The sequence below is a fragment of the Gadus macrocephalus genome, chromosome 3, assembly GCF_031168955.1.
Source record: "Gadus macrocephalus chromosome 3, ASM3116895v1".
NCBI classification, from domain to species: Eukaryota; Metazoa; Chordata; class Actinopteri; order Gadiformes; family Gadidae; genus Gadus; species Gadus macrocephalus.
The window spans coordinates 17,827,631-17,845,408 of record NC_082384.1 but is presented as its reverse complement, the minus strand read 5'-3'; the positions used below and the strand labels follow the sequence as shown (position 1 = coordinate 17,845,408).

Below are 17,778 nucleotides of genomic sequence, written 5' to 3'. Positions count from 1 at the left end.
CCATCCTGATGAGATGAATCCTGGCGTGGGATCAGGGTTGAGGCAAAGGAGAGATTCTCCCCCCAGAATTATACAGCAGCTAAACTAACCGGGGATACAAATGACACAACTAGCAATTGACACACACATGATTCCCGTCACGTTCCCATAATGTGCTATGCAGAACCTCATCACAGCATTTTATAATCCACAAGTGTACGCCCACACGTCATGCTCTACCTTTTGGCCGTCGTGAGGCAATCTACTGTCGGCTTCTTCGTCACTGCCGCCTCCTTCCTCCTCTTCCTGAATAAAAAGCTCAATGCAGCCCTCTTCTGTGACGGTGGGCAGCCGGCCGGCCTCCACGGGGGGGTCGTCCCCGGGTTTCACAGGCTTTTTCCAACCGATAGACAGAGGCTCAATAGTAACCGGCTTATGGCACTCTCGTCGAACGGCGCTCGTTGATTGGCCGACGGGCGACGCGCTAGCAGGGGGCCTCGCCTCGGACGAATCACGCTCGTCGTGCGATCTCCCGGCGAACGGCTCGGGTGACGAGCGCTCGACCGGGGACCACCTTGGGGCCTTCTCGTCGTCGTCGACGGTGACGAAGTCCAGAATCATGGACAGCAACCGTTCGTAAGGGTCGGCGTCCGGCGCTGTGGTGCCCGATAGTTCCTGGCTTTGTTCGACTATGCTCAGGTCTGAGCCGCCCCACCACTGTGCAACCTCTTTGGGCAAAGCCTCTGGCTCCACCTCAGTGCAAAACAACCGCCCCGACCCCGCCTGATAGGATGACGGCTGGGGCCCTCGAGTGTTTTCAATGAAGGAGACGTTTAGAGCAGGTCTTGGGGAGGAAGGAGAGTGTGGAGGAGGAGGAGGAGGAGGAGGAGGAGGAAGAGGATTATGTCCTGTCCAAGCCCGATAGGTTGAAGGTTGGGGTGGTTGAGTTTTGTTAAACAAGGAGACACTGGATCTTGGGGAGGAAGGAGAGTGTGGTGGAGGAGGAGGAGGAGGAGGAGGAGGAGGAGGAGGATATTGTCCGGTCCAAGCCTGATAGGCCGAAGGTTGAGGCAATTGAGTATTATTAAACAAGGAGAAACTAGATCTGTGGGAGGAAGGAGAAAATGGAGGAGGAGGAGGAGGAGGAGGAGGAGGAGGAGGAGGAGGAGGTGTGTGAGGTGGTGGTGGCTCAAAAGGCACCAGAGAGAAGTTCAAGTCTGGCATCGCTTGTCTGAACACGGGACTTGAATGGCCAGAGGAGGCTCGCCAGGGCGGAGCAGGTGGGCTGAAGCACCTCCTCGGGGGCGCAGGGGGGGGCGTTCTGGGCAGGGACACGAGGTGGTGGTGGGCGGGGAGTGGCGGAGGTGTGGGCGGGGGAGGGGTGCACGTTGCGCGGGGGGGCGTGTCCAGGGTGAGGGAGAGCCACTCGTTGGTGACGGCTTGCAGGTGAAGGGCTCTCTGGGCGGAGGGCGGTGGTAGCGGAGGGGTGGAGGGGGGGTGGTGGGGATGGGGAGGAGGCGGGAGGATGCAGGGAGGCTCCAGGAATTGAAAGAGGAAGAGAAAGAGAGGGGGAAGGCTTTAAAATAAATAGGGGAATAGAAAGCTTTGTGGTGTGACTGTTGGCTGTGTGTGTGTGTGTGACTGTTGGCTGTGTGTGTGTGTGTGTGTGTGTGTGTGTGTGTGTGTGTGTGTGTGTGTGTGTGTGTGTGTGTGTGTGTGTGTGTGTGTGTGTGTGTGTGTGTGTGTGTGTGTGTGTGTGTGTGTGTTAAACTCGCAGTCGAGCGAGATTGAGACCGCAGGCTATTATGGCCGGTATTTACTCTTTTAGTTTCTTTAAAATAATCTATCCGTTAACAAGTTGATTTAATCACTGACATTGGTAACCTTTGTTGATCCACTTAAACAACTTCAGAAAAATCATATTATCAGTCCACCCAACTCAAATGTAAGAGCACTGAAACTGTTGATATGATACTGGAATAGATAGGAGTTCAAACAATGTTCGACACGTCAAAGGTGTGAATGTGCCTGATTGGTGCTGTTTTTGTATTTCTGAAATTCCAAATTCACTGTACTTTTTACCAGCAACCTCGACTACCTTGGTGGGGGTGGAGCTTGGTGTCCTACTGCCGGGGTATCCGAGAGGATCCACGTGGTGGGCCGGGCTTCGGGATGGAGAGTGCTTGACGATGTCCACGTAGGAGACGGGGAAGATGCCCTGCTTGGTGCTGTCTGGGATCTTCCCCTCGTACCAGTTAGGATCCACCTGCCGCAGCAGCAACACTCTCTCGCCCTAGGAGAGAGAGAGAGAGAGAGAGAGAGAGAGAGAGAGAGAGAGAGAGAGAGAGAGAGAGAGAGAGAGAGAGAGAGAGAGAGAGAGAGAGAGAGAGAGAGAGAGAGAGAGAGAGAGAGAGAGAGAGAGAGAGACATTCACACACACATAGAAAAACACAGAGGCAAAGACACGAGGCTTGCACACACGCACGCAAGTACAAACACACAGGCAGACATGATTACAATTGTTTTGAAATATGCACAGATTCAGTGCAGAACTACAATAGTCTTTCAATGTAAACCTTATTGTATTTTGCACATAGCCACAACTTTTTCATCAACCAGCAACCTCCAGATATATTTAATCAAGCCACTGGATCAGGCCTTAGGCCCAATCCCATTTCTACCCCTTACGCCTTCCCCTTACCCCTTCCCCTTATCCCTTCAAAACAAGGGGGAGGGGTAAGGGGAAGGGGTAAGGGCTAGAAATGGGATTGGGCCAAAGTTTGCAGCATTTGAGCAGCAAACACACGGAGACGCACATACCTTTCTGAGAGAGAGCTCCACGTTGGTGTCTGCGTTGAAGTTGTAGCGGGCCACGGCTTCGCCCATCTCCCGGACCTTGGCGGGCGGGGGGGGCCTGGCGGGCTGCTGCTGCCTCTCCGACGAGGGCATCTTCTACCGATCGAGCACACGTAGGTTCAGCATGCTACCCCGGCAAATTAATACGCATTGATATTCTCATGAAGAGGACTTTTTATGTTTATAAAATGATCTTTATTGGGCTATCGATACTGTGTGAGGCGCTTAACGTCCAAACAAAAATGGATTTCGCATCGGTGCCAAGCTTTTGAAAATGCACGATGTTTGCACAGTTTAAAATTCCCATCAGCACACTCCCTTTACAAAGGCCATCGTTCACACTGTACTAAAACAACAGCAGCCGAAGGCAGGTACCACTTTGTTTCAGGGAACAGAGACACAAATGATACGTTCCAACCATGCAGCCCCTTCACAAAGAAAATTGGAACAGAAAAGGCATTAAAGTGAATGATGATTATGTTTTTGTACAGTTTGTTGATGTGGTTGCTTTGGGTTTGACCTGTTCTTATTGTAATAGAGTCATGTATTTTATAAACACACTTAAAGACGTTTGACTCTCTATCAACGATACCTATGCAGCCCTACGTAAATAACATGATGGCATGACCTCTATGATCTACGATTGACCATACACAACACGCACACAAGAATACACACTCAAAAGCGAGTGTAAAAGCGAATGCAAAAATGATCTCCACCTCTGAACAAACACACACACACACACACACACACGCGCGCACACGCACACACACACACAGACAAACAAAAGAGTCTGACTTACCTCTACATAGGAGATGGGGAAGATGCCCGTCCGGCCACGGTGCTCCCCCTCATACCAGTTGTTGTCTATCTGCCGCACGATGTTCACCGCGTCTCCTTTCTTGAACGTCAGCTCCCTGTCAAACAGCCCCATTACGTCACCCTCCTCTCTCCGTCTCCCGTCACCCCGGCCACCCATGTCACCCATGTCACCCATGTCACCCATGTCACCCCGGACACCCCGGTCACCCATGTCACCCCGGTCACCCATGTCACCCATGTCACCCATGTCACCCATGTCACCCATGTCACCCCGGTCACCCATGTCACCCCGGACACCCATGTCACCCATGTCACCCCGGCCACCCATGTCACCCATGTCACCCATGTCACCCCGGACACCCATGTCACCCATGTCACCCCGGTCACCCATGTCACCCATGTCACCCATGTCACCCCGGTCACCCATGTCACCCCGGACACCCATGTCACCCATGTCACCCATGTCACCCATGTCACCCATGTCACCCATGTCACCCCGGCCACCCATGTCACCCATGTCACCCATGTCACCCATGTCACCCATGTCACCCATGTCACCCCGGTCACCCATGTCACCCATGTCACCCATGTCACCCCGGTCACCCATGTCACCCATGTCACCCATGTCACCCATGTCACCCATGTCACCCATGTCACCCATGTCACCCATGTCACCCATGTCACCCATGTCACCCAACACACATGCGGAAGAGACGCCCGATACGCACACCCACCCGTTCTTGGCTCCCACCACTTTGCTCTGAACTTTTCGTCTCAAACGGCGGAGGTTACGTAAAAACAATAATGACAACAATAATGCAGCCAATAAAATGTGTGTTTCAGTAGCCGTAATGTTTTTCCTTTTAATTTCAAAACATTCAGTTTTGGCCAAGCAAAAATCGAGCAAAGCATGACATCAAAGTAAAGTCAGTTCGATTTGAATCAGGCAGGCGAACATACAGGTTGTTTGCTTAACAGGTTGATTCTAAGGAGCTAATGCATCGGGCAGCACTTGGAAAGTCATGCTTTACAACGCAAGCCAGTTTCTTTCCACACGAATGTACTGTACTGTACATGGCCGGTCCTGTACTCACTTAGCAGATTGGGCCTTAAAGTCATAAATGGCTCTGGCCGGCTGTTTCTGGTGGAGGAGAGAGAAGAGAATAAGTTGTGTCATCTGCTTATGGGAGACCTGGGAGAGGAGAGCGAGAGATAGCGAGAGACAGACAGAGAGAGAGAGAGCCAGCGTGGATTTCATCACGTATTAAAAATGGGCCTTTACATATATTCACGTATAAATATTCTTCTTCAAGAAGATAAAACACATCAAATGAGCAGTGCAAAATTCCAAGTCAACCGTAAATCAGACAAGATTTAATTATTTACTTTGATTACAATCCCAAGATCAAAGATTACCAAGATATATTAAAGCAATATCCATTCAAATAAGATCCCACACGAAGCCCCACCATCTTAACGAATGGACTTCCCGATTGCAGGATAACCAGAGTATGATACAGTGAAGGGGCCTGTATACCTCTCTCTCGGGGGTGGCCCTCCTCCCTTGCGGTGTGTGGTGTCCATCAGTGGTGGAGTAGCCTCTGGAGACGTCCTGGTCTGGAGAGGGTGGAGAGGAGGATAAAGGAGGAGAGTCACCAAGCGGTTATGATGGAGTGAATCATGCTGCTGAATGGGAAGGGGGCTCGGCCAGTGCACCACAGGGAACATGAAGGGCACGGGAAGGTTGGTACTGAAAATGAAAATAGTTTGTTTTATTGCCACTTCGACAACACAAATATTTTTCACTCACAGGAACGCATGCATCTGACCAAACGGCAGGCAAAATTATATTGGTGAAAATCACCACATTTAAAACATCACAATAGAAACGCTAATTGTAGAATGAGGGGGAAGTAAAACAACCAAAAGAGGAAACGATTTGAAGGTTCAACGCAATGCAGAACAAAATTAAACAAACTACAAAACAAGATGTTTTTTTTGCAACCACATCACACGGATGACACATACAGCAGGCGGGAGCCGATGGTATGATGCAAGCAGGTGTTCCACAAGACTCTCCAGAAACACAAATGGATGTTTTGCTGACTGCCGCGGGATGAGGTCATGGGCGGACGCAAAGCAGCACTGGGCAGCACATTCAGGCAGGGAGACGTGAAGGGCCTTCATCTTGTCCTGGGTGAACCGTGTGTACTTCGAGTTGGTCGTCCACCTGAGTAACAGAGAATGTTTCCGTTGCCCCGCTCCTCTCCGTAATCGTTGTTGTTCGCCGTGTCCGGCGAGTGCTGGCGGCTGTAGCAGGCGCTGATGGGCGACTGCATCCGCGGCGACTGTATCCGCGGCGACTGTATCCGCGGCGACTGTATCCGTGGCGAGGAGGTGTCCCGCCTGTACGAGGAGGCGTACCCCGCGGGGCACCCGTCGGGGTCCCCGGCGTTGGAGGAGCTCCCGTCCAGGCGACACCTCTGCCGGCCCCGCAGCGAGGAGCTCCTCTCCGGGACGTCCGGGAGCAGCTCGGCCAGCATCCTCCGCAGGACGCCGTCGTCGGGGGCCCGGCCCCCGTGGTGGCCCCTCTCCGCCTGGAGGTGCTCGTAGATGTCCCTCAGGGCGGCGTCCAGAGCGTCGTAAATAGCCTCTTTGGACTTGGGTCTGCCGCTCCGGCCTCCGCCCCCGCCGCCGCTGCTCCTCCTCGTTGAAGGAGGAGAGCCCTTTTTCCTGCGGAAAGGCACGGGGCTGACCAGGAAGGCCAGCTTGGCCATGGCCTGCTGCGACTGGGAGGTGTGGGCGGGGGGCCGGCTGTCGCGGCTCCTCGGCTCCAGCTGCAGGGGCTGCTGCTGGGGGAGGGAGGGCCTCTGGCGCTCCTGGCGGGCGCGCTCCCGCTCGTGGCGCAGCATGGTGGTGAAGCGGGTGTAGGAGGCCGGGCAGCGGCCCTTGCAGGAGCTGATGAGGTGGCGGTGCTGGTAGCCCTGGCTCTGGCCCAGGCTCTGGTGGCCGGGCTGGTGGTGGTGGTGGTGGTGGTGGTGGTGCAGCAGGCCGTGGTGGTGGCGCAGCTGGTGGTGCAGCGCGGTGGAGCCGTACAGGCTCTCGGTGGAGGTGAGGGAGCAGTGGTCCAGGTCGCTCTCGCTGCAGAAGGACGAGCCCTCCACGGGGATGAAGTCACTGAGGTCCGAGGCCACCGCGTCCTGCTCGCTGTCAGAGTACTCCGGGTGGGCCCGCTGGCCCTGGGGCACGGCGCGGGCCGCCGCCGCGAAGGAGCCGCGCGCCACGCGGTCAGGCTCGGGCCCCGTACGGGGCTGGCCCTCCGGCGGGCTGCGGAGCGGGCGCGGCACGTCGGCGGCGGTGGCCCGCGGCGATGTGGCGGCGGCAGCGGCGGAGCCGGAGCCGCCGTTCACGCCGTTGCCGCCGTTCACGCCGTTGCCGAGGTCCTCCTCCAGCAGGGACTCGATGGAGAAGCGGCGCTTGGGGTAGATGGGCGTGGCCCCTCCCCCGCTGCTGGCCAGCGACGAGGAGCCGCCCGGCGTGTTGGTGCCCGACGGGCCCTCGCCGTCCCCCAGGTTGGGCATGGACTTGGACTTCTGGATCAGCTGCTCGTACTCGGAGATGCGGCTGGGCACCACGTCGCGCGGCACGTCCCCGCCGCCGGTCGGCGTCCAGGGGAAGAGGTGCTGGCGGAGGAGGTGCGGCTGGCCCTCCAGCTCCAGGATGCGGGCGCGCACCGAGCGGATGACCTCCGACGGGATGAGCTGGGCGCGGTCGATGTGGTGCATCTTGCGGTACAGCTGCAGGAAGCCCGGCGAGTCGTGCGCGCGGCGGCGGTGGGGGCGGGGCAGGGAGCCCGTGGAGGACCCGTTGCCGGGGGCGCCCGAGGGCCCGCCGCCGTCGCACAGCAACGAGCCGACGCTCTCCGAGCGGGCCGCGCCGGCCCCGCCCGAGCCGGGGAGCCCGTCGTTGAGCAGGTCGTCGCAGCTGCGCGACCGCAGCTTGCCCGGCGCGGCCGGGACGGGCGGGGCGGGGGGGCCGGGCGGGTCCTCCGACCCGCTCCAGGTCTCCATCTCCTCCTGCCCCTCCTCCTCCAGCCGCCGCCGGTGGTTCTCCGGCCGGCGGCGCTTCAGACAGCCCGAGCCTCTGGAGGAGGAGCGGCTGCCGTCCGGGCTGCCGTCCCGCCGCGGGGGGCTAGCGTCGTGGCGCCACGGGGGCGTGGGACAGGGGGCGTGGGGCTTGGGGGGAGCCGGGGAGGTCTCACGGGGGGAGTGCATGGCGCATGCGTCCCCACCTTTCAGACGTTCCCGACGCACAGCCGCGTAAGAAGGAGAAGAAGAAGAAGAGGGGTGGGAGAGAGCGGCGAGGAACCATGCCAGAGGAAGAGGAGAAGGCAGAAAGAGTGTTAGAAGAGGAAGGGCGGGCATGTTAAAGAACCTCAGACAATACAAGTCGGAAAAGCAGAGTATCTGCTTTATCCCGGTCGAATGCTCACGCAGGGAGCCTGAGAGCAAGCATCCCGGCGCAGCCTTTTCATTCCCTTCACAACCGAATGGTTATAACTGGTTGATAATATCTGATATGTTCTGGAACTGCAGATGACCCTTGCTCGGAATGCTCGAAAAACCAAAGAGAAAAAGAAAACGTGTAGGAGGGAGAAAGAAGAAAGTGAGAGGGCGAGACATACTGCCAGACAGAAATGGCAAATTACTAGAAAAAAGATGTGTGAGTGCACTTGTGTGTCTGTAAGAGTATGTGTCTCTCTGTGAACCCATGCTTGAAAGTGTAAATTTGTCTTTTTGTGTGCGTGCACCTGTGTGTATGCGTGCGTGAATGTGTGCGTTCGTACATGTGCATGTGCATATGTGTGTGCGCCTGTTCTCACCCTTAGGTCTGGAGGGAGAGGAAGGTGAGGAGTGGGCGGAGGGCTTCCTCAGGGCGCTGGCTCTGGACGAGTCCGGGGGTTTGGGGGAGACCGCCGCAGACCTCCTCTGGTCGGACGGGTTGTTGGCAAGGGAGGCAGAGGGCTCAGACTTCCTCCGCTTCCTGTAGTCGCCGGCCGCGCTGTAAAGCCCAGAGGAGGAAGGGGGGAAGCAGCGGTCGCTGTTACTGCTGCTCCACCGGGACAATTAACACTGCCTATTCCGGTCCTCACTGCAATAGCCCTGCATCGGGAGCAGCCAACCCTGCACTGCTGGAGGCTGGAGGGTGAGCTCCCGTGCCAGATTGCTGTATGCACCAGTCATGCAGACATATGATGCAGCCGAACAGGCATAGAACGTCAGTGCATTCTGCACAGAGAAAGACAGGCAGTTATTACGGGCCAAATGCCTTGACTGAGGCTTGGGTGAAATGATATATTGATAGTAGTAATAATAATGAATGAAATAAATATAGCATCTTTTTTGAGAACCCAATTTTATTATGTAGTAGATATGTATCTACATACAGACACGTGCATGTGGAACAAATGTCAGCCTGCCAGACATAATTTAATACTTAATTCATCCAATAATCATTTACAAATCCTCCCAAAAATAATTGTAAATCCAGACTCTTCAGTCAGTAACATCTGTTGTTTGTCCAAATATATAAATACATAAAAGGAAGGATATGTGTCTGGCAGCTCTCCTAATAGGACCATGAGCAAGCTCCCTCAGCGTCTCGATTGTCCACGCGCCACATGTCTTACTCATCCCCATGTGCTGTGGCTGCGTGTGCCGCTGTTGCCTTTCACGGTGAGTACGCATGACATTAGCATGGGGGGGGGGGGGAGACCGACAGAATCAATAGGATGGCTGACTTAATGTATTCCACTCAGAGATGGAGTAGGTGGTGGTTGGGGTGAGTGTGGTGGAAGGTCCTCACAGCAGTGACTACAGGGATTCACAGATAAACACAGAGTGACCCGAGCGTGAAGCACTGCAGATTGCACGCGCACACGCACACACACACAAACGCCCGAGCAGAGAGAGAAAGAGAATGAGATAGAGTGAAAGAGAGAGAGAGAGAGAGAGAGAGAGAGAGAGAGAGAGAGAGAGAGAGAGAGAGAGAGAGAGAGAGAGAGAGAGAGAGAGAGAGAGAGAACGCAAGCAAACGGACGCAACACTGCAGCACAATAGGGCCCACTACTGTTAAGGAGAGAGAGGAGAGAGAGAGAGAGAGAGGGAGAGGAGAGAGAGAGGGGGAAGGGGGTGTGCCTTACTGTGTGTGTGTGTGTGTGTGTGACCGCATGCAGCTGTATGTGTACGCGTGTGTGTGTGTGTGTGTGTGTGTGTGTGTGTGTGTGCTCCGAGCAGCAGGGGGGGTGGGGGTATAATAAAGGAGATAAAGCTTACCTCGCGGGTCTCTCCGGTGCCTTAGTGTCAGCCGGAGCGATGTGCAGAGAGGTCTTCACGAGCAGCACACACAGACAAACACACACACACACACACACACGCACAAGGAGAGGAGGAGAAGAACAAGGAGGAGGAGAGCGATGAAGCCGACATGAACAAAGACCCCGACACCGAGCAGGCTGCTCCTAATGCTCGCTCACTAGCTTTTGTTGCTGTGTCACACTCAAAAGAGTCCCCCCTCCCCGGCAGTAAGGTATCAAATGGATGAGATGGGTTCCACGTTGGAGCACCTGAGCTGGGTGGGAGAGATATGGGTGTGAAGACGCACTTTTACTTTGGTGTCTTTGGGAGTTTTCTGTATTTTTGTTGGGGGGGAGGGGGGATTCTCTGAAGGATGACATGAACCTATGATAGCACAATGATATGAGAGTCAAGCTTTGGATGTGGATGTTCAACTCAGAAAATCCTGGCATGGAGTAAAGTGGAATGGGTGTTGTGTATATTTCCTGTGTACTAATATGCTACTGCATTGGGTTTGCACACCAATGGTAATTAAATGTACTATAGTAATATAATACATTGATAAAATACAGTTTGAACAAAAAATTATGGATGTGATTTCATAATATTAATACAAAGATATATTTACCGATGTGGATACAATTGAACTAAAAGCCATCGGTGTCATCATAGTGTCAGTGTCATCATAACAAAAAAGTGTCACCAGAAACGCCTTGCAGCAAATGGTTGGCAAATGTAGATGAGACAACATGAGAATGCCGATAGATAACAGGTATCCATCGATAGTAAAATAATGACAATGTCAACACATTCCCTCCTCCACATTGTGTACGTCTCAACAAGTTAGGATTAGCATATCCTTGCTGGCAGTGCTAATGGGAGCGCACCAAGGCATGTGATGATTACCTCCATATGCTGGCGGGTGGAGACTGCTGGATTATAATCCAGACGCTTTTTAGGAGGCTTGAGGCCCAAGTGGCAGCAGTGAGGAGTATGATAAGGAGGAGGAGGTGGAGGAGGAAGAGGAGCAGGAGGGAAAGCAGGTAGGTGACGATGAGGTGAAGGAGGATAAGCGGTGGTCATGAGGAGAAACCAAAAAAAAAAAGTCATGTGAGAACCAGTTAGAGATGTTTGGTCAAACAGTAACACACCACCCTATGATTCTATGAACACATAAATACTCAAAGATTAGCAGTAACATTTCCCAAACTATGGCTACACTGTGGAGTCCCAGTTCATAAACGACTATATAGTTAACAGCTAGATGTATAATTGCTAAGGGTGCTCCAATCAGGTAACGATCAAGGGGTCTTTTTCCTTTGTGTAGCATTATTTATTTATTAAACTATTGTTAACAACATTCTATATTATATATTACAATTAGAGCTGAGAAGCTATCATGAATTGACAACTGTTTATTTATGAGCAGCATGTTCAACAAATTCAACTGACCGTTAAAGCCATTTTAGCAGTGTCGAGAAATTGTGTGTGTTTTGCGCCAATTGATCGGCATCTGATCATCATTTATAGAAACAACAAATTGAACTATTAAAGTGATGATCACTCGGAGCACCCTTAATAATTGCAATGCAAATATAATGCAATTTAGGTAACTGGCACACACATTCAAACACCTGTCCCTCTCTTCTGTTAAAATACCACAATACTCAACTGTCTCCTCACAGTTCTAGCATAAAGAACATAGCATAATGAAGTACATACTAACATTACCTGTTAACTTTCAAATTTAAAAGTGTTAAAGAGCACACACACAAACACACACGGTGCTAGAAGCTACGTTATTTACACAAGCACACACAAATGTGCTACAAAATAAAAAAGACACACACACACACGCAAGCATGCAGAGTGTAGGATAGCAACGGTTTAGCAGAAGGAGCAGATAAAAGGATGGGCGTGTTGGATGGAGAGTGCACTCAAGCAGCAGTTGTTTAGTTTTGGTTCACAAGTGCAGATCAACTCCAGCAAGGATCAAGTCCTTCAAAAGGTAAAGCCTGTTGTTCTACCTACCCCAGAACTGTTTTGAACGTTCTGGTTCTAGTCGTTCCCCCATGGAGTGGGGAGAAAGGGTGAGTTTGTATTCATTTTACAGGCTTATTCAGTGAGGTGTAACACTGAGTATATTGACGGTAGAAATATGACAATATAACCCAACAACCCTGGTGAATAGTGCTATTTCACATTTCTAGCTGAATATTGAGAAGAAAAGTCTTGGAGTCACGTACTGACACTGTACTCCAGCATGGACACAGAGGAGCTGCCCCCAACACACTCGCTTCATCAGTCAACTTAGGCGGGCGGTCATTTGAATCCAGCAGAGGGCGCTCAAGGCTCAATACTCGTAAATCATATCCCTAACCCAGCAGGATTGAAAATAACAAAATGTATTAAAGGTCATTGTGTAGAATCTAGTAGCAACTAGTGGTGTGGTTGCAGATTGCAACCATCTGAATATCCCCCCAACAGAAACATACTTTATATTCTGTTGCTTCCACGCTGAGCTGTGTGATTGGTGATGCTGGGCACCAACATGACATGAAGACAAGAGTTTCACAATTTAAGATCCCGTGTCTAGCATTTAGCAGCATCTAGAGGTGAGGTTGCCGATTGATTGTGATGTCCTTGTCCAAGAGAGGGTTAAGCTTCTCGGATAGAAAGTAGAACAGCAGGGTGAGTGTGCGTGTGGGGATTTGGGGATTCCCTCGAGCATGTGTATGTTCTGGGCTACTGTTGAAAAATGCCGGTGCATTTTCTACAGTGGCACATGGCGACCTCAGTGGAAGAGGATCCACTCCCTATGTAGGTATAACAAGCTAATCTTAAGGTAATCACAAACACGATTCCTATTTTCATTGGAATATACCTTAATTAAAACACACTTATGTATATTTTACCCCATTCCTGCCAAGTCCATTCCCCTTGATGCCACTTTATTCAACACACTGGCCCTTTCAAATAACAAAAATAAATCTTCATTAACGATTGGCACACGGCCAAGAGCCAACAGTTCTTTCTATTTTATAAAGGACAACATCAGGTCATTGGCCCGTGAACAAACAATTTCAAAGAAGAAGAAAAAATATTCACTCCATTTTCTTTCCTCTTGTTTGAACATTCTGTTATTGTTTGCCACGAGACTAAACAACCCAGGAACAGAAGAAACAAAAAAATAACACACCCTCCCTCTCAAAAAGGCTGAGGGGGGGGTGGTTAGGAGAGGCGGGGAGGAGGGGGGTGAGGGGTCACAGCACTCAACAGTACCTCATGCCCAAGCAACTACAGTCTCACACCTTTCTACTGGTGCAAAACACAAAATAAAGAAGATAAAAACACATGTGGGTGGGTGGATATAGACAGTGTACACCTAGGGCAGGCTGTGGTTTCAGAGAGAGAGAGAGAGAGAGAGAGAGAGAGAGAGAGAGAGAGAGAGAGAGAGAGGTTGACTAAAGCCCCCAACTTACCGGTCTCCCAAACTCAAGCTCTGAAAAGAACTTAAACCAAGGCTCGTTCTCTAAATCTATATCATCAAAGGTCTGAGGGAGAGGCCGGCCAGCAACATGTTTAGGAGGAGGAAGAACAACGACAGAGAGAGGGAGAGAGAGAGAAAGAGAGAGGGATGAAGTTCATGGTTAAGATCGGACTGGTGATGCTGAGGGTTTGGAGGAGAATGTCAGTATAGAAATGGAAGGTTACCGTCAATAATTGGCATGGCTTTGAAAACAAATCACCCACAATTTATGGTTGACGGTTCAACAAGGAATTGAAGCAGAGGGATAACACGAATAGTTGCTGCAGCTGCCAGTTATATCACGCTGACTGCCCGTGGAGATTGTATATCAATGGGGATAATGAGCAACGCTTCCAGAGAGGGCTATGTTCAGTCTCATCTCTGTGGCCTGACAGCCTCACCAACTCCACCTCAGTGGTGAGAAAGATAATCTGAGAAAATACACACAGGGTCTTGCAAGCATTTCTTGCTTAGTTCTGATAGCAAGCGTACCAAGACAAATTCCTCCTGTGTTAATACCTTCTGTGTGACCCTTACTCGGCCAACAAACACATTCCGATTCTACTGGCACCGACTGGCACTGCAATTATGTATTTCATTTCATGGCCTTTTTATCATATCATACAATGAATGGTCAAACCAGTACACAGGCATTTTAAATCATCACAGGTTTAACCGACTTGGCTGTAACATCTGTTCTTTTCAGCGCTATGTTCAAGGAAAATGCAACATCTTCATTTATCAGACGTTGTGGCACTAAACGCTTACAGCTACTTCCAATGTGCAGCTGTGGCGCATGTTTGTCTTGCCGCTCTCAGTGAGTTTTAATGCTAGCTTGGACGGGAACCCAGAATCAGTGAGTCACCAGTGCCTCACTGGCTACGGGAGCTAGCAGGGTTTCTGAATGTTACTGGGCCATTACATTTGACTTGCAAAGCAGAGACCTTAAGCACAGAGACATGGATGAATCACGGTTGGTATACTAAGGGGGCTTTGTGTTAAGACTGTACGGATAAGCGCCGGCCCATTTAAATATAGGGAAATTCCCGGAGATGATGGTTAACTTCTGATCTCTGATGGACATTAAGTGTGTCTCACCGATCGCTGAGTGGACATATACCCACACATAGAGATCTACGTTTACTGCCATTTGGCTAAAAGCCATTTCCCCTTCACAGGTGATTTACATAGCAGAAGAATAAGATAAATGGCTTATTAATGTAACGGCTCTGAAACACTCTGTCTTCTCTGCCTGTGTCTGTGCCAGTGCTGGCTCCTTCCTACCAACTAATCAAACGTGGAAACACCCTCCCCATATTTTTTTACTATGATGGTTTGTATTCAAGGATGACGTTTGGCGTCATAGACGTCTAGAAGGTGTCCACAGGGGGTCTGAATCAAAACATAAATGGGTAAACTAAACAGGACCCATTTCTGCATTTTCACTAAAGCATTGGAGACAATTGTACGTTTACTTATAGTTGAATTCAAGACGGGATCAATGGAATGGACTTGTGATTTTAAGGACAATAAATGGCTTGAGAGAAAATGGGGGAAATAAGAAAAAAATAAAAAAGCAGATTCCAGATCAATGATCCAACAGAAAGGTGTACAGGAGGAGCTCGGGACAGCAAGGATTAATGTGATGCTCCTCCGATACACCTCTCTGCATTGAGTCAAGGAGGTATACTGGGATGTACAGGAGGGATGAGGGGATGTGTACCTGGACATCACAGCGTTACAATACTTACTGGTCTCTCCTGCGCCAATATGGAGGACTTCCCTGGCTCATACTCAAATATGCTCTTGGGCTCTGCCCTGTACTTCCTGGTATCCACCTTCCTGTCCGGGGGCCCCCACTGGTTCCTAGGGGACAACATGGACCACAATGTTAAGACAAAGCTTGTGTGACCGACAGACATATTGAGAAAGATCTTATGACAGATAGGAGTATGTTATAGGCAGGTATGTAAATGTGCAAAGAGGCATATGGACAGACAGATAAGAAATACAGACAGGTAGGCATAGAGATTCAGATAGACATACAGACAGACAGGTAGGCAGACGTTCAGAGAGACAGTTAGATAGGTAGGCAGACTGACAGACAGACAGACATACAGACACACCGACGGACAAACAGGCAGATAAATATAGACCTAGAGACCTCAAAGCAAGGCGCGTCACCATGTCAACCCAACACACACACACACACACACACACACAATAGCCCCTACATGTCGTGGGACTCCTTCTCCCGGTCGCTGTCCCGGGTCCTCAGCTGGAGGAGGGAGGGCATGGGTGGAGGCGGCGGGGGAGGCGCGGGGGACGGAGGGGGCTCCCGGGGGCCCAGGGTCCCCGGCTCACCCGACGGGCTCTTGGCAAGGGGCCGGTAGGTGTGTGTCCTGGGGGGAGGGTGGGCCATGGTATGGTCCGTGGACATGCTGTGGGCCTCTGTGATGGAAGGATGACGTTTTGTTAATAATTAGTATTTTACAGCAGACGAGGTGGAGACGAGGAGAGATGGAGACACAGCCTCACATCAGAGATTTTCTCTGAAAATCTGAGTTAAAGGTGACATATTATACCACCCGGTGTGAGTGTGATTAGCCGTTACAAGCTGTTTTGGGAATCTGCCTCTTCTGACATCCCAAGTGTCCATCTAGATGTGTGCTGGATGGATCAGTCTACCAGCTTACCCAGTGGACTTTAGCAAACATTGCTAATCTATCCATCGTACGTCTAGGTGGACACGCCCACTTGGGATGTCAGAGGAGGCCGATTTTCAAAACGGCTTGTAACGGCTAATCACACTCACACCTGGTGGTCGCCTTTAAGGAAGAATGTGTCACCTTTAAGGAAGCTAAATGCATTGGAACACAGCCTTGTATAGTTTACCCGATGGAGCACACAGGCACACATTTCAGGACAATCATTAGTGTTGTACCGTTGTTTATCAAGGCGTACGTGGCGTTGTAGGTATCTGAATAATCGTCGTCTGTGGAAAGAAGAGACAGCAGCTGTCAATAGCTGCACAAAAAGACCTCTGAATATACACATGCTCACACCACAAGGCTACACGCACATCTGCTGGGCTCACCACTCCTGTTCATGGCACAGTGCGTCAACGATTTAAACCAAGATTTTCACAGTTCTTACTGACATTAACACCCTTCAAATATATAAATGTATTATTATTATATATTTTTGCCCATTTTCAAATGGCCCATAAGTAATCCAGATATAACAAAAAACAAGGCCACACTGTCCTTCTATTGGTCCACATGAGTTTTCCGCAGAACATAGATAAAGAGTCATAACATAGATAAGACTCTGCTACAACTAGGAAACTATGTAGACACCAATTAAGAAGTAACGAGATATACACAAACTAAATAAACACAGGTCGGTAAGTAGTCGTGTGCGTGCGTACGTTTGAAGACAAGCATGCATCAAAATGTGCAAGCACATCGGTGCGCTAGAGTGACAGTGGCTGTGTGCGAAATGGAACAAACAAGCGTTGTATTGACGATCTGATTTAGTGAGGCCTAAAGCAATACCACAGGCTTCCCAGGCCACCTCACTATCAATTAAATATGATTTCATCCAAACCCACCGCCTCTGCATCACACTGTCTCTTTCTCTCTCCCTCTCCTCCCTTTTTTTCCCTCCCTCTTTTTTTCTCCCTCCCTCTTTTTCTCTCTCTCCCTCTTCCTCTATCCCTCTCTCTCCAGCGTAATGAGATTTGGCACTAATGTACCTCTTCTCCAAAAGAGAGCTGTCACGCACGCACACACAAACACAAACAAACATACACACCTCCATAAAATGACAATACAATACATTCAGCAGTTGGTTACTCTTGGCTAAACATACATTGAGTACATACAGTGCATACTTGAAAGCACATGTGGTGCATAACCCCCCCCCCCCCCCCCCCCCCCCAAACAACAGGACAAACCAACATAGCAGAGTGGAATAAGCCTATGGAGCTGTATAGGAATGGCTGCTCCTCTGTGCTACACACACAACCACTCCGTCCTACCTGCTTTGTGGACCATGTGGATCTGCTTGAACATGGTCTTGTACCAGTCCTTGGGCCGGTCCACTGTCTGTAGGGGACAAAGACATGGTCACATGACTTTCTGTTTGACATCATGTTGTCAGTCCGATAACACAGGACACCCCAGAGCAGTCTTTTCACTTAGACGACAGGTCAATGATTACTAGATGTTAGTT

The 17,778-nt window shown here is 50.7% G+C and overlaps 1 protein-coding gene across 3 annotated transcripts in view; it reads right to left on the bottom strand.

The window, feature by feature from the left end:
- The window catches only part of sorbs2a (sorbin and SH3 domain containing 2a), a 49,805-nt gene that overhangs the window by 5,526 nt on the left and 26,501 nt on the right, over positions 1 to 17,778 (bottom strand). For 2 of the 3 annotated variants that reach the window (XM_060047711.1, XM_060047712.1), the window contains 15 exons: positions 17,585 to 17,651; positions 16,487 to 16,537; positions 15,777 to 15,993; positions 15,294 to 15,408; positions 13,496 to 13,567; positions 10,920 to 10,976; positions 9,993 to 10,045; positions 8,540 to 8,718; positions 5,888 to 7,948; positions 5,195 to 5,274; positions 4,752 to 4,849; positions 3,638 to 3,752; positions 2,800 to 2,931; positions 2,078 to 2,272; positions 220 to 1,515 (listed from right to left, as the gene is read on the bottom strand). In XM_060047711.1, coding sequence (XP_059903694.1) covers positions 220 to 1,515; positions 2,078 to 2,272; positions 2,800 to 2,931; positions 3,638 to 3,752; positions 4,752 to 4,849; positions 5,195 to 5,274; positions 5,888 to 7,948; positions 8,540 to 8,718; positions 9,993 to 10,045; positions 10,920 to 10,976; positions 13,496 to 13,567; positions 15,294 to 15,408; positions 15,777 to 15,993; positions 16,487 to 16,537; positions 17,585 to 17,651 — 4,788 coding nt within the window. The remainder of the gene's footprint in view (positions 1 to 219; positions 1,516 to 2,077; positions 2,273 to 2,799; positions 2,932 to 3,637; positions 3,753 to 4,751; positions 4,850 to 5,194; positions 5,275 to 5,887; positions 7,949 to 8,539; positions 8,719 to 9,992; positions 10,046 to 10,919; positions 10,977 to 13,495; positions 13,568 to 15,293; positions 15,409 to 15,776; positions 15,994 to 16,486; positions 16,538 to 17,584; positions 17,652 to 17,778) is intronic. The other variant, XM_060047713.1, reaches the window with a different exon arrangement.